The following is a 20751-nucleotide window of genomic DNA, read 5'->3' as shown; positions in this document are numbered from 1 at the left end:
ACTTGCACGTAAGAAGAAGAAAGCAGGCAAAGGAGGTGGAGGCTTTCTGTACGCCATGACGGATGAGCAAAGAGCGGAGGCGGAGAAGGCTGAAGCCGAACGCTTGCTCGCGATCGAGCTCAAGAAGCAAGCGGAGGAAGACGCGAAGAAAGCGGCGGAGCAAAAAGCAGCTCTCGAACTTGCCGCGAAGGTAAGCGGTGTGAAACTCACGGGCGATGGCGTATACGGATGGGAGTATACAGGCGGGCAATTTAAATCCACCAAAGTCCCGGCGCTTCCAAAGGGCGCCAAAGGCCCGTGCGTTGAACTTGAGATCCCCAAAATCATAGTCGGTAAAATCATCGGTCAAAAAGGCACCACCATCAAGGGCGTGCAAGACCGGAGCAAGGCGATGGTTTCAATCGACGAGACCAAAGGCGGTTCGGGAAACTCACTCCTGCGCGTTCGAGGCGACGAGAACGCGATGGAATCGGCGCGCATGTTAATCAACAACGCGCTCGCGGGCAAGCGATAGACTCCTCGTTTTAATTTGAAGTAGCCACAGCGACAATCTTTCTCGATAATTCAGTCCCAAGCGCCCCCCTTGGAACGACCCGAGATCGCGGCATCGTCGGCGTCTCGTGCTCACCGTCGGTTACGCCGCGCTCGCGCCTCACTCGCCGCCATGGTCTCGACCAGAGACGAGTCCGCGCGCGTCCGTCTCACCGCGCGTCAAGAGGCGCTCGTGCGTGCGCTCGTGAGTGACACCGACGTACACACTCGCGCGAATGACCTCGCGAAAACGCGCGTGACGGCGACGCAGACGCGCAAAACGTACGACGGTTTGCTCAGCCAGGGATTCCGAGTCGGCGACGTCGAGGACGCTTTACGCGCCGTATGCGGCGATACGGCGGGCGTGTTCGCCGAGGACGACGTTTTAGACTGGTTGTGTTTGAACGTCGCGAACGCGCGGTTACCGCGACGGTTTCAAACGGTCGAACGTTCGGAGTTTCGTTTGGACGCAGACGGCGCGGTGGAGGCGACGGCGGCGAGTGGCGAGACGGCGCCAAGGCGCGTCATCGAGGCGGTGGATGCGACGATGAAGAAGGTGGTGAGTAAACGAAACGAATCGAACATGGATGATACGGTGGTGGATAAGGCGTGGATCGCGGCACGGTATTCGGCGTATGAAGATAGCGATGACGACGACGATAGCGACGACGGTTATGACTCGCTCGAGGATTTTGGACTGAGCGACGAAGAGGCGGCGGCGAAGCGAATGATGTGGACGCAGCGTAGAGAGTTCGCGAAGGATCCTGGAAAATTGATCGCAAAGTTTGCGGAAGAGATCGCCGCGTTGAAGACGCGGGCGAGCGAGGCAAAGAAGGGAAAGAATAAGAAGGAGCAGAAGGACGTCGCCGAAGCGATTCGGAGATTAAAAGCCACGGCGAACGAGCTCGGTATGAATGATGATGACATCGATCCACCGAGAGTAGCTTCCGTAGAAGAGCTGGTGGAGATAGCGGCGAACGCTGATGCATCGCGGGACAAATCAGAAGTGAGTGCGACTGGAAACGCCGACACGTCGCCGACGAAGATATGCGCAAAAAATGAAGCCGAATCAAAGCCGAGCGCAAAGGAAGATTCGGACGACGAAGAATTTGATTTCGACGTGTTCAGCGATGGTGCGAATGATATCATTGGTTCAGGAGAAGATGATCCCGTAGAACTTATCACAAAGATGTTTAAGCACGAATTGTTGTTCAGTGACGGTAAGAGAGTGGCGTCGACTGCGAATGCGCAAACAAGCGCGATCAAATCCAAGTCTGCCAAGGATAGCAAAGTGGAAGAGATGACACCCAAAAATATGCTCGCACAGTTGGCGAAGCGTGAAGGATGGCTCGTACCACGATTCGAACGGGACAAGAGCGCCGAAGGCATCCGATACGTCGTTTCTGTCGAACGTTCAACCGGGCCAAAGTACAAACGCAAGCCGACGCTTGTGTGTTCTACGCACGACGAGGACGAACCTACAGCTGGCGGTTGGTTGAGCATTAACGACGCGCAAAATGGTGCGGCTACGCGTGCGTTGTTTGAAGCGTCATTTAGCAAGGAAAACCAAATCGTGCCGTTGGAATTGTCCGAGACGTATCGCGATTTGTGGGTTCGGTGGGCCATCGCGTTCATGAATTCAGACGTCGCGGATGTCGGTGAGAACGCGAGAGACGATTTTATAGATGCGCTCATTAAGACAATAGGCACCGATGGCTTGAACGTGCCCGATGCTAGTAACGGGGGTACATATGTAGATGAATTGACGGCAAAAGCTCGCGAGTTAAAACTTAAAGAAGAGAATGATCGTTTGCGCACGGCCAGGGCAAACATGAACAAGCATGCGGAGGTGAGTCGACGACTGAAAGAGCACCTCGAGGCGACAAAGCAGGATCCGCAGTGGAAGAAACTGTTTGCGAAGCGCTCGACGCTCCCTATTTGTGCGCTGGCTGACGAGCTTCTCGATCGGCTTCGTTCTCACGATGCTGTCGTCGTATGTGGCGAGACAGGTTGCGGTAAGACGACTCAGGTACCACAATTTCTTCTCGACGACGCCATTGAACGAGAGCAGGGCGGTGCTTGCAATATCGTGTGCACGCAACCACGTCGTGTTGCGGCTACAAGTATCGCCGAGCGCGTATCTGCCGAACGATGCGAAAAAAACGGCGTCGGGGGTAATGGTTCGCTTGTCGGGCACCACGTCCGATTGGATGCGAAAATAACCAGCGCGACACGTCTCACTTTTTGCACCACTGGTATTCTGTTGCGGAGGTTGCAAGGCGATAGAATGCTTACCGATGTCACGCATGTCGTCGTCGATGAAGTCCACGAGCGCTCTCTAGACGGTGACTTCTTGTTGACGCTTCTCAGAGATCTTCCAAGACGTCGCCGCGAAGCTGGTTTGCCTCCTGTGAAACTCGTGCTCATGTCTGCCACTTTGAACGCAGCTTTATTCAGCGAGTATCTCGGTGGCTCGCCGGTTATATCAGCGCCCGGGCGCTCGTTCCCCGTAGATACGATTCATCTGGAACATATTTATGACACATTGGATTATGTCATCGACCCGGATAATCGTTCATGTCGACGACCAAAGGGCAAAGCCGAAGATGCGATGAAAGCCATCAAGGCGGGCGGCGGGGGCGATAGGCGGCGCCAGAACGAGCTCTTGGGGTCTTGGGGCGAAGACGCGGCGTCGGAGTTCGGTGGTGAAGAGAACCCAGAAAATCCAGATTATGACTCGAGCAAGTACGAGTATTGCAAACGGAATACACGATTGTCGCTGTCTCGCCTGGATGAGTCCGTCATCGATTACGACTTGATCGAAGAGCTTCTCGCGTACGTCGACGACGTCACCGACGATGGGGCAGTTTTGGTATTCTTACCCGGTATCGGCGAGGTGACAGGGCTTTTGGATCGTCTCGCCAGCTCACCGCGATTTAAAGATGCGGTGCTCACGCCATTACACTCCGCGTTGACGAACGCCGAGCAGCGCGAGGCGTTCAGGGTGCCGAAACCCGGCGTGCGCAAAATTGTGGTGGCTACGAATGTGGCAGAAACGTCGGTGACGATCGAAGACATCGTCGTCGTCATCGATTCCGGTCGCGTGAAGGAGCGACAGTGGGATCCTCGACGAGGTATGGCTTCGCTTGAGGAGGGATGGGTCAGCCGCGCAGCGGCGAAACAGCGCGCCGGTCGCGCCGGTCGAGTTCGAGCGGGAACATGCTATGCGCTCTTCACCTCGCATCGCGCAAACGGCGCGATGCGGCCATTCCAAGTTCCTGAAATGCACCGCGCGCCGCTCACGGAAGTCGTACTGCAGATCGCAAGTCTCGATTTGCACAGCGACGCCGCAGTGGTTCTCGGGAACGCACCCGAGCCTCCAAAAGAGGAAGCTGTTGCCGCGGCGAAGAAGACGCTCACCGAGATTGGCGCTTTCGACGAGCTAGGTCGACTTACTGCCTTAGGTCGCCACCTCGCTGCACTGCCAGTAGATGCGAGGGTTGCGAAAATGCTATTATTCGGAGTGATTCTACGGTGTCTCTCTCCGATTCTAACCATAGCCGCAACGTTGAGCTACAAGTCGCCCTTTCAATCGTCCAAGGCGTCGAACAGTCAAGTCGAAGCGGCGATGCGTGCGTTCGCGCAACCAGCCGCGGTGTCCTTGGCCGCCGGGCAGCAAAGCGATCACCTAGTGGTCGTCGCCGCTTACGACGGCTATATCGAAGCATCGAAAGAAAGTCGCAACGCCGGACGAAGATTTGCGCAGAAAAATGCGCTCGACGTGGACACGATGAGACAGATTTCAGAAATGCGCACGCAGTACGCCGCGCTTCTCGCGGACATGGGCGTCATTCGAGTCCCCGCCGGTTACTCACTTCGAGGTAGAAACACAAATTGGTTGGATGATCCTAAAGCGGTACGTTAACACTTGACTTCACGATTTCTCGTACTCGGAGATGGGTGCTTCACTCGAAGCGCCCCGGGCGTGTGCGCATGCAGCCACCTGCGCGCGCGTAAAGTTATTTCCGTACATCGACGATGAGGCTTTTCGATGACGCGTATAGAAATACGCGCACATCCCAGCAGCTTCGCAACATTTAAGTTTCATAGCTCGTCTCGTTGGATGATTATCCCTGACATTTCGCATTTTTATTCGCACGCAGGCTTGGAACAAAGACGCGCGCCGCGTACAAATGATCAAGGCTGTGCTCACGGCGGGCCTGTACGCAAACGTCGCCGTCGGCGATGAGGCATCGGATCAAGACTACGCGCAGTACACGTGGAAGGACGCAACGTCAGAGGTGCGCGTGCACCCGTCGAGCGTGAACAAAGGGATCGGAATCGACCGCAAGCCCGCGTATCCGTTCATGGTGTATCACGAAAAGATGCGAACGGCACGCGTGTACTTGCGAGACTGTACTGTCGTCGCACCCGAGGCGTTATTACTTTTCGGTGGAAACCTCGAGGTGCAGCACGCGAACGCACGCGTGATCATGGATAACTGGATCAAGTTCAAGTGTGACGCACCGGTGGCGGTGTTATTCAAGTACCTTCGCCTCGCGCTCGACGAAGATTTCGCCAAACGAATCCGAAACGCGGGCAAGTCGTCCTGGAGCGACGACGACGACGAAATCATAGTCACAATCAGACGAATCCTCGACGACGTGCAATAGCGTTGTGATTCATTCGTTATTACTAGCTAGAAAAGACGACGAATTCCCGTCAGACTATCGCTTCCTCGACGAGCGCTTTTTCCCGCGCGAGCTCGACGAGCTCGACGAAGAATCGCTCCCACTCGACGACGACGAGCTCGATGAATACGACGACGAACTCGTCGAGCTACCACTAGTACTACCGCTACTCGACGAACTCGACGACGACCCCGACGAAGAGCTCGAGCTCCTCGACCGCCGCCTCTTCCGCCGCTTCTTCTTCTCCCCCAACGCCGCCCTCAACCGCCGCTCGTCCACGCCCGCGCCGTCCGGCACGTCATCGAACTGCTCCTCCGCGAACTTCTGCCTCTTCGCGGGATCGCGCATCCGCTCCGTCGCGCTCGCGCGGCGCACGTACTTTCCCTCGCAGCCGCACTCGTACGTCCACACGCCCGTCCGCAGACACCTCTGGCACCTCGCCCTCGCGCGCGCGTCCGCGTCTCTCGCGCGCTTGTCCTTATCCAGGATGAACACCATCGCGCCGCGCCGCGCCGCGCGTCGTCGACGAGCGACGACGTCGAGGCGTCGCTTCGCGTCACTTCGCGTCGCGCAGTGCGACCGACGCGTCGGCCGCATGGCGGATTTACGCCGAGTGCGCGGCGCGAACACGCAGGAACAGCTCGAGGCGCTCGAACGCGCGTTCATCGAGTCGCGCGACGCGCCGTGCGCGAGCGTGCGGCGCGTCGGGGACGGCGCGCGAGGGAATCCCGAGACGGTTGCGACGGATGATGTCGAACGCGGCGACGACGCGTCGACCGCGCGCGAGGACGCGGACGACGACGAGGACGCCCCGCGAGCGCGGTCGACGATGATGGATGTCATGGGGGACGTCGTCGAGCGCGAGACGAGCGCGAGCGGCGGGATTGACGCGGCGACGACGGCGGCGAGACGCGCGGCGAGCGCGGCGACTGGGTTTCCAGAGGCGAAGCATCGAAGCGAGACGAATTTCGGGCGTAAGTCGAGGTACGCGGCGCGTAAGGCGGCGATGCGAGATAAAGGAAAGAGTGATGGCGACGATGCGGGCGAAGGGAAGGCGCGGGAGGCGGAAAAAGCGCCGGTGAGGCTCCCGCGCGTGGACCCGGAGAAGGAGGACGCGAGCATACAGGAGGAGAACGATCACATCTTGGCGGCGATGTCGCCGGCGGCGGTGAAAGAGGCACAAGAAGAATTGGCTGGGAGGCTGAATCCGAAGACGTTGGAGTTTTTGCGGAATCGTGGGGCGAATAAAGCACGGGTCGGTGCGTCGCCGTCAGCGCCGACAGCGCCGGCGCCGAAACGCGCTCGGGATCGCAGCGATGTTGCCACCGAGGCCTCAGCTCGGACGAAGAAAGTAACTACAGTTGGCGTTGAGCACGTGCGTTTCGCGCTCGACGGGTCGCCGCTTTTGGATGCGACCGTCGACGTCGCGACGGGTTCCGCGCCCGCGCCGTTACCAACGGAGCGCGATCCGTTGCGCGCGGGCGAGGGTAGCGATATCGGTTACACGTTCCAAGAAGCGTGCGCGCTCACGCGAAGTAGCGTTGCGAGTCAACGTACCATCGGTTTACAAATCATCGGTAAGATTTTGAAGCTCGCGCGGCGCTGGAGTTTCGAATCCGTGGATCCATTGCCATACGACGCCGACGAAGACGCGATGGGCGAGTCGGACGTCGCGCCTCGTCTGCCGAACGGCGTGACGTGGGCCAGTGTTTGGGTGTACGCCACCGTTGATTGCGCTGTAATCACGTTGCTTCGGCGTGCGCTGGATGACACCCAAACCCAAGCGACGGTGGCTGCTCTGTCGGCGATTCGTTCGCTGTGCGGAGGCATCGGCGTGGGCGGCGTTGATGGTTTGGAGGTTCGGCTCGTCGACATGCTGGAGAGCAGCGCGCCGTGCGATCCGAGTGACCTTTCCTATACATCACCTCTATGGAGGTCCGAGCCCGAAAACGCGCCGTGCGGCGGTTCAGGATTTGAACCAATTGCGTGGGAGCATGCGGTTGAGGAAATTCGACTCGCTGAAGATTCCACCGTCGAGCTTGCGGACGAACCAGATCAAGTCGAAGAAGGACTGAACAAACAAATGATGGAAAGAAGACAAGCGACCGAACAAGCCGCAGATCCGATCGCGGCGTTGTTACGCATGGGAATCTTGCAACGGCTTCGTTATTTGCTCGAAGTTGAGCGCACTCCCCAGGCAGAGGTGTTCACGCACGAATTGCTCGAGGCTTTCACGCGCCATAGCAAGGCTGCGGCCAACGCGGTGGCGAAGTGTCCGCGTCTTGTTTCAATTGTGATCGCGCGAGTGAAAGATTCGTGTGGCGGTGGGAGCCGTGGCTCTCCCACGGAACCAGCAACTGTCGGCATCGCGCATGCGGTTTGTGTGCTACGATTGATTTCACAAACTGATGCCGACGTGGCGAAGGAGTTGGTGAAGGAAGGCGTGCTCAAGAGCGCGATCCAAGCGGCTGTCACGTTCGGTGGTGTTAGCATCGGCGTGGAAAACGAGCAAAGGCCGCGACCTCGCGGATACGCCGCGATGCTCTGGCGTGAGACGCTTCGATTATGGGCTGGTATCTCGGCGTGGGGACTAGATACCCCGGCGTTTGATGCTATTCACCCGTTGATTGCGCCGTGGATGGAGACTAACAACGACGCCGAAGAATCGCTCGCGATGGATATTTTCGCACTACTCACGACGTTGTCGAAGTCACTCCCACTTGAAGGCGCTGCTGAAGACGCCGGGCCGCCGGCTGAGCTTGAAATCATCGACACAGACAAGACATTGTCTTGGCGTTGCGCCACGATGGCGGCCAAGTGCGCAGAGTCTTGGATCGCTTCCGGGGACTACGACACGTTTGCACTGTATACCGTCGTAAACGCTGGTAGATTCCTTGCCGCGCTCGTTGTTCGCTCCCCGAACGACGCTCAACCGATGTTATCACGAGTTTTGGGTTCGCCAAATGACTCTTTCGGCGCAATGTCCGTCGACGGTATTCTCGGCGCTGCACTGTCGGCTTTGGATTCGCTCGTTTACGCATGTTCCAGCACATCCGTATTTAGTAAAAGAAACATCGAGTTATCGGCATGGGGATCAGTGCTACAAACGATTTTACTTCTCACAATCGTCTCTCCGGATGTCTGGAATCAGTCCTCCGTCACGACGTTGGCGTCGCAAATCATTCGCAAGTTTGGTGGTAAGCGTCGTGGAGTTTCTTCGTCAAGAACGAGCTTCGCTTCCGCAAGAGGGAGCATGGATTGTCCTTCGCGTTTATCGCGCGGCTCCATAGATCAGCGAGTGAGCGATGGAGGACTCCCCACGGGCGACTTTTCTTCAGACGACGATCCCACTGTTTGGATGGGTGAGCATCCCATAGTCGCGACGTCAAAGTTGGCATTGCAGCGAGCGCTTATCATCGCTATGGAGATCTTAGACAAAGCATTTACAAGTGATGCGGCGCCGTCGATAGGAAGATCACCTCTGGGAAGCCCACCTCGACGAATGAAGCGTGATTTGCAAGAAGACGCGGCGGCGACGGTGGATGCGACGTTGGGTCTCATCTCCATGTTACCTCCGGGCGCTGGTGTCGCGGCATCCCAAGCCATCAGTTCAGGTATTTACTCGACGCGAGTTCTTGAACCGCTGCTTTCTCTGACGAAGAACGCTCTCGGCGACGCCGTGTCCGTGATACAAGATTCGAACGAGGAGGAAAGGGGTAGGCTTGCGATTCGTGAAACAGGCGTCAACCTCGTCGCAGCATCCGTAAGCCTCGTGCCTACAGCCGAAATCGTCAGGGAAGCGTTGCTCGGAGGGTTCGCTATGGAGTTGACGACGTCGTCAGAGGCGAAGTCGATATCAACGCCTGGTCCGTGCGTCGCCGTGGGTTCTTTGCTTCCGGGACACCCGCTGTGGTACTTGGCGCCGTGTTCGCCACGAACGACGATTCAAGGCTGGGGAACGGCAGGTATCGCGTGCACCTTGTCGCTCTTAATGGGAATGGAACTTGGAAAGGTACCGCGAGTTCGCGCAATACGCCCTGCGTTGAAGATGAGCGCTATCGGTGCGATTTATACGATGGGACCGAACGTTTGGAGAGACCCCGCGGTGTCCGCGCCGCTCGGCCTTCTCACCGATTTGTATTGGCGTCGCATGGTAAAGAATTACATTCAGGCGTATCATCAAGGCGTTCGAGGGTACAGCATGGATCTGGGATCATTCTCAGCTGGCGAAGGCGGACTGAACGACCCTCTTCAACAAGCTCAAGGTACCGGAGATGCGGCTGCCGCTGCGGCTATGGTAAATGCGTTCGCCAGCGAAAGCTTCGGCGACGCGCTCTTTGCGAGACACGTTGCAATGTGGCTCCGAGTGCGCGTCTCCCCAAAGGCTCGCGCCGCGGCATGGATTGCGCTTAGCGATGGTGTCGCGCTTCATCTTTTACCGAGCGCGAAAGCCATGGTACCGCCGGCGGCGGCGTACGTATTCTTTCCTCCCGGCGGTGAACCGGATCCGACGATGCGCGAAATTTACATCAAGAGCATCGAATCGGGCGCCCTCGACAAAGCGCTCAGCGGTTGGGCCGGGGACGACTATCCCACGCCAGGACGGGAGTCACCACCAATTACAGCTGCTTTGGCGATTCATGCGCTTGCACACGTCATTCTGTCACCCGGAGCCGGCGCTGAGACTGCAGTGTCGACGTTGCGTCGAATCTTGCACCGACCCAACACGTCCGTCGTCCTCAGAGCCTTGATTCACACGCCGCTGACGATTAAACGTCGTCCTTCGTTTGCGTGTGCGTCCGTCGGTGCGCACAAAACGCCGTTCGGTAACGGCTTCGTGTACGGCAAACGCGGTCAAGATATTGATATCCCGCCGCGAAGAACGCTGTTGCTTGACGTGTGCGGCCAAGATGCGCCGCTCATCGCGCAAGTCGAACACGCGCTCGTCCAGGCAGGGCTTTTACAACCTGACGCGATTTCGGAGCTCTCGAAAAAGTTGTCGTCGTCGGCGCAAATTCAGGAACAAAGCGCGTTTTACAAATAGAGAAATGTACTCGAGATTCGTAATCAGAAGTTGTCCTTTGCGCTACGCACCGCCCCGAACACGGCGGCGAGATCGCTCGAGCCTAGCATGTTCACACCGTTTTGCACGCCGGCGCTATCCGGTCGGCAAAACGGATTCGTCAGACGCTCCAATCCAATCGTCGTCGGTACCGTCGGCTCCCCTTTCGCCCGGAGCGCGTCGATTTCCCGAGCGCGAGCGCGCAGCGCTTCGTTCGTCGGATCGACGCTCAGCGCAAACTTCGCGTTGCTCTGCGTGTATTCGTGTGCGCAGTAAACCTGCGTATCGTCCGACATCGCCAATAGCTTCTGCATCGACGCCCACATCATCGCCGGCGTCCCCTCGAACAACCTCCCGCATCCCAGCGCGAACATCGTGTCCCCCACGAAGACCTTCTTCTCCTCCTCAAAGTGATACACCACGTGTCCCAGCGTGTGTCCCGGCGTCTCTCGCACCGTCGCCCTGACGTCACCGATCTCCACCACGTCCCCCTCCTCCACCGCGACGTCGACGTCTCCGATTTTCTCCGCCTCGCGGCGCGGCGCCACGACGACGACGCGCGCGTCCGGAAACCGCGCCCGCACCCCCCCGTTCGCCCCGACGTGGTCCCGGTGATGATGCGTGTTCAGAATCATCGACGGCGATTCCCATCCCGCGCTCGACAGCGCGCGCGCGATCGCGCCCTCGTCCGGCGCGTCGACGAGCGCGACGGTTTTCGTTTTCCGACACCGCACCGCGAATCCGTAATTGTCGCCGAGCGCGGGGAACTGCAGGACGTCCATCGCGCGGCGCGCGCGCGGCGTCGACGACGTTGACGCCGACGCCGACGCGGTCGCGACGCGGGCGCGGGCGGGCAGGCGTCGCGCCGCGCGCATGAGTGGCGCGCATGCGTGGCGCGCGTGCGTGGCATAATCGCGCGCGTCCATGCGCGCGTCGTACGGCGCCGCGCCCGTCGGCGACGACGCGGAAATCGACGACGCGTCCGACGCCCTCCTCGCGCGCGGCGCCGGTCGACGCGTCACGCGCGGCGTCGCGCTCGCCTTCGCCGCGGGATGCCTCGTCGGATGCCTCGCGCGCGGCGGACGCGGTGACCTCTCGCCGCTGTTCCTCGCGACGGCGCCGGCGACGCGCGCGCGCGCGGACGCGGCGACGCTGGGCGCGTTCAACCTGCCGGCGATCTCGTGCCCGGAGTCGGAGGTGATGTTCAAGACGTCGCTGCACGACGTGTACGGCTCGCAGGTTAGAGTGCAACTGCCGAAGGTGAAGAAGTGCGTGATGAAGAAGTGCGTGAGTGTCGGAGGAAACTCGGTGAACGTGGATATGCCGAACGCGAATATTGACGTGCCCATCAACCTGCCGGCGATCGATGGATATTCGTACTGCGGCGTGAAGGGGGTCGTCGACGCGCTGTCGAGCCCGACGGCGTCGATCGAAACGGTGAAGACGGCGGCGTGCGAGTTGATCGGTTCGAACTCCAAGGTTTGCGACGCGCTCGATGACGTCGTCGACGCGGTGCTCGCGCTGCCGGACATCGCCCGAGGCTTGCCGGACAAACTGAAGGGGCTGCTCGGGATGGTGTGGGATCCTTGGTTGAACCTGAGCGCAGACTCACTCTTGAGCATGATTCAAGGGGCTCTCGACGACGTCATGGGTGGATCTTCAGCCGCCACTCTCGGCTCTGCGCGGGGAAAAGACGGCGCTGACCGGGCCGCGTTCCTCGCGCATCTTCGAGAAAACTTACGCAGAGCGTTTGCCGGCGAGGAGCTCATCGAAAACTCGAGAGTTGAGGAAATACATTCTGACACCGCCGCGCTCGGACGTGTGTTTGGATTTTGTCACGAGATTCCGACACAACTTTGGTCGGACGTTGAAAGTCCATCCCCTCCCATGCCGTGGCCGGACAAGTTCGCGTCCGATAATCCGTACTCGCCGAACAATTTGAATATCCGTACCCCCAAATTCACGATTGCGCTGTGTCAAACGCTCGACAAGTTTGACATCCCGCCTAGCGTCGCTGTGAAGGTGATTCAAGCGTTCTTGGGAATGTTTGATGCTATGTTCGACGCCGTATACGAAGCCTCCGGTGTCAAGGGAGTCGTTCAGCAGATTGAAAATTTTGGTGAGCAAATTACTGGAAGAAAACTTCTCAGCGACGATCAGCACGCCCTTTTGACCGAGCTCAAGCAAGATTTATCTTCGAAGGAACGCGTCTTCTATGAAGAGCTCATCGTTCTGCACGATATTTTCAACTCTGGCGACGGATTCAAATCAAAGATGACGAGCCAACTGGGTGTGGCATCCGCGCGAGCGCGCGGCGAGGCTGCGCTGGGTGGCGATACGTTTGAAGAAGTTTTCAACGATTTCCGCACCGATCTCATCGCGGCGTTAAACGACATGAAGGATGTGAGAATCCAAGCTTCGACCACGCTCAAGTACAGTTTCTCCCTCGGCATCGAGGTAGCCCAGCTTTCGTTTCGTGAAGGAGAACTACTTAGCGAGTTTTTCGAGCGTGACGACGCTCTCACTGGAACTAAAGTTACTGCAATCGCTCCTGGTTTGTTCATCGCCATGGACTACGAAGCAGACTTTCGTCTTCCCTACTACTTTCGAGCCGAAGTCGCAGGAACTTACGATTTCCAAGTGGACGTTGAATTTCCAATCACGGTTTCGTTCGGGGCCGGACAAGGGCAGAATTTTGTCAGATTCGGCGAGCCTCGGGTGTCGTCAACCAGCTCTCTTGATGCGCGAGGTATTGCTGGCTTGCAAGTCGGCGCTGTGGCGTCACTTGACCATGCGTGGGTGGCACTTTGCGCTGGTGTCGTTTGCGCGGGGCCTGAAATTGCAGCGCAACAAGACGTCTACACTGGTTTCGACGCGTTTTTCCAGATCGAACAATCAGGCGCAACTTGTCACGCAGGGCCCGAATCGCTTACCGCGATGTGGACAAACTGGGATTACGCGTCAAACACGAAGAATCAGTGTCAACGCAGCGCACTGGGCGCAGGCGCGTACGTGCAGATCCCGAAGACGGTCGTCGGAGCCACGGTCGTTCTCAAACCGCTTCCGACTGAAAATGAGCCGCCCCTAGGGATGGATCCAGTGATAACTCTCTTCGACTTTGAACCACTTATCGGCGAGGCATATAGCAGCGACGGGTACTTTCTCGAGAAAGAGCTCTTCCACGCCTGCTCAGCGCCTCAAAGTACAACCAAGCCGTCGTGCAGTCCAGCGTGCCAGTTCACAACGCCGGAGCCGATTTCTGTTCCATCGGCCTCTCAGAGCTTGGTGCAAGAGTTTAAGTTATCATTTTCTGGACTCAACAGCGACCGGAAAGATCCCGTTGGCGACATCTTCTCTCGTACGGCGACGTTCCACTTGAAGAATGATTGGGTCGATACCGGCGTGATCGGTATCGACCTCGTACATGGTTCATATGTCGTAGAGATTTACAACGTCAACACACACTCGAATGGCGGTGGCAACTGGATCGAATTTTATACGGGTTTGATGAGTTGGTACGCTCAAAATACGAACGGCAATCAAGTGAGTGAAATAGAGCTTCACGCATCCGGACACGCGTCAAATGGTCAACGAGTCCGTCTTCGAACGCTCGAAAGTTTGAGATCAGACCAAGGTCTTTTGCGATTACAAGCGAAGGTGGATGGAGGGACGACAAAAAATATCGCTCAGTACATTTTTAAGTTCCGCCGCGTTATGCCCAATCCTCAGAGGACACATCCAAGCGGCGGCATTCCTCCGAAGAACGAAATGGACGATTTGTCGCATTTTCCGGTCAGCGTATCAACCGTCCCCAACGAGTGGGTGGACACGGGTATACACGGTGATCATCTGTCCACGGGCTCTTATTTCGTTCAGATCGCGCACGTATCCACTCACGGGAACGGCGGAAATTTGTGGCACGTGTCTTACGTCGGTTTGATGTCTTGGTACGGTTCTGGAACGAACTCGGATGACGCCAACGAGATCCAACTACATGCATCGGGCCACGGCCAAAATAACAAGTATATAAAGCTTCGAACGAAGCGATCGTGGCGCACAGCTGGCACGAACCTCAGATTGCAGCTCCTCACGAACGAAGATCTTGACTCACGGCAGACGTTTCACATCTGGTTCCGTCGCGTGTTTCCCGCGCAGGCGTCGTCGAGCATGCATATTCCGGCAAACATTATCGGAACAGCCGTCGACAGAGTGAAACTGCTCGAGGTAGATCTCACACTTACCACGTCCTGGCAAAATATCTGGGGTTTCAATCACGCTTTGGACATGGCGGACGATTCTGGCGGGAGCTTTGTTGTACAAATTCTGCCCACGACCACAAACGACTCGTGCGGCGGCGGGCTCTGGTCCGAACTTGCGACCGGCATCATCTCCTGGTACGACGGACAAACAAACGACAATAGCGCAAACGTTGTTCGTCTCCATCAAGCTGGTCACGCGAGCAGCGGCAACTTTTTCGAGCTACGAACAATTCGAACGGGGAGAACAGCCAACATGGACATGTTTTTCCAAATCCGGTTGACGAAGACGTCCTCGACGTGCGCCACCAGTCTGAAATTCGCGTTCCGGCGTCTCGTGTAGCGCAGTATCAATCGCATTTTTGTAATATCGTTTACCGTAAGTTCCAACGTAATGGGTACGTTTCATCAGTTTTCTCGCCTTCCTTCGCGAGCGCAAACGCTCTAACGCGCCGACGATGCAATTCGATTGATTCGTACCCACCACACTTTGAGACGCCGCGCCTCGGTTTGACGAGTCAACATGCCGCGCGTGTCGAAGAAACAAGCCGATGAGATGGACGTCGAGGTGCGCGACGGCGCGGCGACGCGCTCGCGGGACGCGCGCGAGAGAATCGCGATTCGCATTCGACCATTCGCTCGATCTCGATTCCGCGTCGAAATCACGCGCGCGCGCGGCGTGCGACGCGCTCCGCGCGGCGCAAAACGAACGACCGACTGACGCCGACGCGCGCCATCGCTTAACGTCGCGAACAGGGCGCCGGGGGCGATGAAGACCCCGAAATCGCCGCCATGCAGCGAAGACTCAAAGAGATGGAGGACGAGGCGGAGAAGCTGAAGGGCGAACACGAAAAGGTTGACGACGCCATGGCGGCGGAAGAGGCTGGGAAGAATCCCGAAGAGGAGGCGGCGAAAAAGCAAGAGGCGGATGCGCGGTCGGTGTACGTCGGACAGGTTGATTACGCGTCGACGCCGGAGGATTTGGCGAACGCGTTCGCGAGCGCGGGGACGGTGAATCGCGTCACAATCTTACACGACAAGTTTGATAACCCCAAGGGTTTCGCGTACGTGGAGTTTCTCGAACCCGACGCGGTGCATAACGCCATCTTGCTGGACGGCACTGAAATTCGTGGGCGAAAGATCAAGGTTTCGGCGAAGCGGACCAACGTGCCCGGTATGAAAGCCGGAGGTCGCGGCGGACGCGGTGGGCGAGGACGCGGTAGATTCGGTGGACGCGGGCCGATGATGATGATGATGATGCCGTACTCGCCGTATGGTGGTCGCGGTCGGGGTCGCGGTCGCGGTCGCGGAGGTCGCGGAGGTAGAGGACGCGGTCGCGGCGACGGCGACGGCGGCGACGGCGAGTAAACGTTTCGCGCTTCGTCAATAACAAATCAATTTTCCTTCCTTGAGCAGCGCCTGCACGCGCGCGCGCGCGATGCATCGCATCATCATCGTACTAATCGCTTCATTTCCACGCCTCACCCTCGACGAACATCTGTTCCGGAACGAAAAAACGCACCCCTACGTTTTCCGCAAACTCCTTGTCCACGGCGCTGTGATCCTGCGCGCGTCCCGCGGCGTCGCCGACGAAGAAGCTCGCCTTCAAATCCGGCGCGACGCCACCGTTATGCTCGGCCACCATCTTTCGCCACATCCCAATCTCACCCTTACGGTACTTTTTCACGTCGTTCTCCCGCATCTGCGTCGCGCCGTAAAACTGAAACGGCGTCTCCAGCGTCGTCGCCAGCAGCGCCAACCGCGCCCGCACGCTCGTCGCCCTTTTCCCATCCAACGCCCCTTTCACCCCCCCTTGATTACTAAATATACAAATTTTATACCCATCGTCGTGCAACGCCCGGAGCACGCGCGGGACGTGTTCGTTCAGCGTCGTAAAGTCATCCGCGCGCGCCGCGAACGCCTTCGCGCCGCTCTTCGTCTTTTGCAGCGTGTCGTCCAGATCGAACGCCGCGATCTTCGCCCGCGGTTCGCACGCCGCGTCCAGGCGCGCGAGCAGGGAGTCATCGAACGTGCGCCACCCGTCGTTCGTCGGCGCGACTCTGCGCCGCTTGCGCGCGTCGTCGTCGTCGTTCGTCGTCGACGCCTTGGCGACGACGCGACGCGTGACGAAGGCGTCCATGGCGCGACGACGCGCGCGAGGCGCGCGCGCGAGCGCGGGGCGCGCGAGGGCGCGCGCGAGAACGCGTATCGTCGACGACGACGCGCGGGCGGACGCGCGAATGAATGAAGTCGGCTGGGTGGATGGCGCTCGTCACAAACGCAAACGCTCACCGGGAGCCCGAGCGCGCGACGCTATTAAAATGACGTTGTACTCTTGACCCACCACGCTCACGCGCTCGATGAGCGAAAAGTGACGATCCAAAAGATTGGAGAACATGTGGAGTTCGTGGTAGGCCTCCGAACCTATGGGGCCGTCCCAACAGTTGCACACGCAAAAGCCGACGGGCGATAACGAGCTCGCGACGGATCGAATGAAGAAGTCGTCTCGAACGCGCTCGGGGATTTTGCCGTCGCCGTCGTACGCGTCCAACAAGACGACGTCCACGGACGCCACACGATTGTCTGTGATATTTTTTGCGATGCATCGCTGGAAATAGTCCAAGGCGTCTGCGCGGTGGACGCGAATCGGCGACGGCTCCGAACGCGAACGTCGTCGTTTCTTCGCGGCGGGGATTCCGGAGGATTTTCCTTCGCGATCGATTATGCGCATAGGCACGTGGATAGCCGCGCACGCGTCGATGACCGCTTGGCTGCATTCGACGGTGACCACGTCGACGTTCAAGTCGGGTGCGTTCGCCAGATACAGTGGTAGCGCACCAGTGCCGAGACCGACGGCGACGATCGACGTCGACTTCGTGGCGTGTCTCTCGGCGCGGATGCGGTCAACGGTGGCGATCGCCATCGCTCGGATGTATTGAAACCCGAGAACTTCGTGCGACGGCGGCGCATCGTCGGTGGGCGCGTACGACAATCCTTGCTCAACATTCCCAAGGTATAGCGCTCGCCATCGGCCGTGTCGCTTCACCGTCACGCGACCGAGTTCGAGGACGTCGTTGTCTCTCTCAAATATCACCTCTGGTGGATGACAACGCATGCTTTCGTAATAGCCCGCCTCACTCAACGGGTCTAAGCACCAACCGAAAAAGTAGTCTGGCGCGACCGTCAACTCCTCGTCCTTCGCTATACACCTTTTAGTTCTAAGAAACACCGCATCGCCAAAGATGGGATGGTTTTCGAAGAACATGCGCTCGCAATTCGTTTCGTGTTTCGTCTCCACGCGAACAAAATTCGCGCAGAGCGCGTCCGCGCCGACGTCGAGATGGATCACGCGCACGCCGTGAGACTGCGCGTATGCGATACTACTCCGATCTTTATCGTACTCGGCCACGATCTCTTGAGTGTCCTCATCGTCCTCCTCGCGAAGCATGATGGCATCGCTCGCGAGACGCTCTGCGTCGCTCGCAGAAACGCCGCGGACTTCACCGACGGTGCCAGAATAAAAAGCGACGACGGCGTGCCGATGCATGTCTTCTGTCGCACGCACTTCGAGCGGGGCCGTTCGGCTCACACGCACACGCAAGCTCTCGACATAGCGCGCCAACGTAAGGCTCGCCAATAAGTCTGTCGTCGCAACGTCTGCTTCGTAGTCGAATTCGACGGCCTTCCTCGCCACCGCGCTGGCTTCGATGGCCGCTCGTACGCTCGAACCAGGACGAGCGTCGACGGCATTCAAAGCGCGTAGAAATTCGCGCACCTCGGGTCTATGACGGCAACCCGCTTCATAAGACGTATCCACATTTACAAAACGCACCACCACCGCGCCTCGCGCGACCAAATCTGTCCACTTTCCCGTTCGTTCGGCGTCTCCGAAACTCTCTCGCGTCCACGCCACCACCGCCGTCGACTCGCGCCTGCGCGCGCTGTCACCTTCCCACACCGCTAACCCGGCGGCGATGTCACCTTCCTTCCAATTCGCCGTCAGTCGCCCGCCGCACCGGTTGTACATCGTCCCCACGCCCCCGAACGCGCCGTCGTCGCCGAACTCGCCCATGTACCGAGGGTCCCCAATGGAAACCTGCGTCGACAAATACGCCTCCCCTCGCAACTCCCCGCTCTCAAAATTTCCCTGCAACCAGGTTTTGTCGCGCGACACCTGTATGCCCCTACCGTGCGGTCGATCGTCCTTCCATTCCCCGAGGTAAAACGCGTTCGGAACATCGTCGTCTTCGTCGTAATCTTCGTCTTCGTCCCTCGCGAGCCACAGCCTTCCGTAGCCGCTCCGCGCGCCGTCCACGAATCCTCCCACGTATTCCGTGCCGTCGGCGTACCACGCGTATCCCTCCCCGTGCGGGCGTCCCGCGTCGTTCGTCTCGCCGTCGTACTCCTCGATGACGTCCTCGGGCGCGTCGTCGTCGTCGTCGCCGTCGCCGTCGTCGTTCGTCATGACGGCGCGGTCTCGTCGGGCGGCGAGAAAAACGCGCCTCCTCGTCGCGCGCGCGACGCTCGCGCGCGATCGAGCGCGAGGCGCGTCGACGAGGGTCGACCGCGCGTCGCGCCGCGTCGCGCGACCGCGCGCGCGGCGACCGCGCGCGTCGCGCGCGACGCGCGCGCGCGTTGCGGAATGAAGTCGTTACCGTATTGTGTCGTCTGGTACCGCTATGTACCAAACCCTAGTGTATATACCCGTCTGGTCGGCAATCGCGCGCGATCGCGCGCGCGCGACACTCCGCGACGCCGAGCGCGCGGCGCCGACGCCCGCGCGCGACCGACGCGACCGACGCGCGTCGCGGATCGGCGCCGCGGCGCGCGCGATGACGTCCTCGAACGCGTTCGCGAGCGGCGCGAACCAAAACAGTGGCAACGTCCTCACGGATCGACCGACGACGCGCACGCACGCGCCGCCGGGAGGACGCTCGAGCATCTCGTTCGGCGCGGACGGTGAGGGATTGGTCAGCGCGAACGAACGGCCGGCGACGTGGCGGCAGGCGAGCGCGGCGAAGATGCGCGAATTCAAGGGCGCGGCGAAGACGATCTTCGGCGGCGAAGACGAAGACGAAGAGACGACGACGCGAAGCGAACGAACGACGAAAAAGGCGACGAAGGACGACGTGAAGGCGATGATGCTGGCGGATTTGAGAACGCTGTGCCGACAGAACGGACTGTCGCCGGCGGGGTCGAGGGATACGTTGATTGAACGGGTGTGCGAGGCGATCGATCGAGGCGAATGCGAAGCCACGACGACGGTGAAAGCGGCGGGTGGGGTGTCGACGATGGATAATAATTACGGACGCTCCGGAGGGCAGAATGTGGGCAACTTTTTGACGGGTCGCAAGACTTCGAGAGTGCTTCGTGAACCGGGCGGGGGATCTTCGTTTATTTTCGGCGGCGAGTCGCCGCCGAAGGCGCGCGACGGCCGTTCGGGAAACGGGCAATCGCCGGGCAGCCAGGCGCGTGATGCGGCTGTCGCGGCGATGAATGGAAGTGATATATTCGCGTGTCCAGAGTTACCCAAGCAACGGATCAGCGCGGCGAAACTCGCCGAGCAGCGCGGAAACAACGTCTTCGATCAAACGTTGCCCGAACGTCGCCCGCTCACGTCGCATCGTCAAGCGGGCGTGGCGCAGCTTCAGGGTGGGAACATCTTTGATGACACGCTGCCACAAGCTCGACGATCGCGCGGCGGGGTTTCGTGCGCACCGGGTGGGAATTCCTCCATCAATTTTGAAGCGTTTTTCCTCCCCGCCAGCGACGACGAAGGCGACGACGGCGAAGACGACGGCGAAGACCGAGTCGCGGCCCCGGCGGCGCCCGTCGTCGAAGAACCCGAAGAACCGAGAATGCTCACGTAGTCGATCGCTTACTTCGACTATTTAGCTTTACCGCGCGCGTCTTGTATCAACGATTTTCGAGCGACCGACGAACCAAACGATTTGCGAAGACGTCCAAAATATCTGATGTCGAAGACCGCACCGCACACTCGCGCGCATGTCCACCGCGCTCGCGCGGCTCGCGCCGAATCGCGCGCGCGTCCACGCGCGCGCCAGCGACCGCCGCCGCACCGCGCCGCGCGGGCTTCCATCGTCGCGCGACGACGCCGATGCCGCCGCGCGAGTGCACCGCCGAACGGTGTCGACCGCGCTCGCGCTCGCGCCCTTCCTCGTCGCCCCGCGCCGCGCGCGCGCGGAGGACT

The 20751-nt window shown here is 59.3% G+C and overlaps 8 protein-coding genes across 8 annotated transcripts; 5 read left to right on the top strand and 3 right to left on the bottom strand.

Moving 5' to 3' along the window:
* Positions 1-1831: 1831 nt before the first annotated feature.
* Positions 1832-5204, top strand: OSTLU_40777 (predicted protein; the record flags this gene model as incomplete). The annotated part of the gene is made up of 2 exons (XM_001418453.1): positions 1832-4447; positions 4695-5204. The coding sequence occupies 2 exons, from the start codon at positions 1832-1834 to the stop codon at positions 5202-5204; spliced, it is 3126 nt and encodes a 1041-aa protein (XP_001418490.1).
* Positions 5205-5709: 505 nt separating this feature from the next.
* On the top strand, positions 5710-10266 carry OSTLU_92909 (predicted protein; the record flags this gene model as incomplete). Its single annotated transcript, XM_001418452.1, has 1 exon — positions 5710-10266. One exon carries the CDS (start codon positions 5710-5712, stop codon positions 10264-10266), a length of 4557 nt encoding a protein of 1518 aa, XP_001418489.1.
* A 122-nt stretch (positions 10267-10388) lies between these two features.
* OSTLU_6889 (predicted protein) lies at positions 10389-11069 on the bottom strand (the record flags this gene model as incomplete). Its single annotated transcript, XM_001418214.1, has 1 exon — positions 10389-11069. A coding segment is annotated over one exon (681 nt), but the record flags the coding sequence as incomplete, so codon positions are not given.
* Positions 11070-11208: 139 nt separating this feature from the next.
* On the top strand, positions 11209-14883 carry OSTLU_92908 (predicted protein; the record flags this gene model as incomplete). The annotated part of the gene is made up of 1 exon (XM_001418451.1): positions 11209-14883. One exon carries the CDS (start codon positions 11209-11211, stop codon positions 14881-14883), a length of 3675 nt encoding a protein of 1224 aa, XP_001418488.1.
* A 407-nt stretch (positions 14884-15290) lies between these two features.
* On the top strand, positions 15291-15722 carry OSTLU_7571 (predicted protein; the record flags this gene model as incomplete). The annotated part of the gene is made up of 1 exon (XM_001418450.1): positions 15291-15722. A coding segment is annotated over one exon (432 nt), but the record flags the coding sequence as incomplete, so codon positions are not given.
* A 286-nt stretch (positions 15723-16008) lies between these two features.
* Positions 16009-16680, bottom strand: OSTLU_32206 (predicted protein; the record flags this gene model as incomplete). The annotated part of the gene is made up of 1 exon (XM_001418213.1): positions 16009-16680. The coding sequence occupies one exon, from the start codon at positions 16678-16680 to the stop codon at positions 16009-16011; it is 672 nt and encodes a 223-aa protein (XP_001418250.1).
* A 132-nt stretch (positions 16681-16812) lies between these two features.
* Positions 16813-19005, bottom strand: OSTLU_24687 (predicted protein; the record flags this gene model as incomplete). The annotated part of the gene is made up of 1 exon (XM_001418212.1): positions 16813-19005. The coding sequence occupies one exon, from the start codon at positions 19003-19005 to the stop codon at positions 16813-16815; it is 2193 nt and encodes a 730-aa protein (XP_001418249.1).
* A 282-nt stretch (positions 19006-19287) lies between these two features.
* OSTLU_32204 (predicted protein) lies at positions 19288-20452 on the top strand. The gene has a single exon (XM_001418449.1). It carries the CDS (start codon positions 19373-19375, stop codon positions 20408-20410), a length of 1038 nt encoding a protein of 345 aa, XP_001418486.1. The 5' UTR covers positions 19288-19372; the 3' UTR covers positions 20411-20452.
* The last annotated feature ends 299 nt before the right edge of the window (positions 20453-20751 follow it).

Source organism: Ostreococcus lucimarinus, chromosome 6 (assembly GCF_000092065.1).
Source record: "Ostreococcus lucimarinus CCE9901 chromosome 6, complete sequence".
NCBI lineage: Eukaryota > Viridiplantae > Chlorophyta > Mamiellophyceae > Mamiellales > Bathycoccaceae > Ostreococcus > Ostreococcus sp. 'lucimarinus'.
This window is presented reverse-complemented; position numbering and strand designations above follow the sequence as displayed.

Bases quoted from the DNA above. Each gene is read 5' to 3' on its own strand.
- OSTLU_32204 (XM_001418449.1), top strand. From the start codon at position 19,373: ATGACGTCCTCGAACGCGTTCGCGAGCGGCGCGAACCAAAACAGTGGC.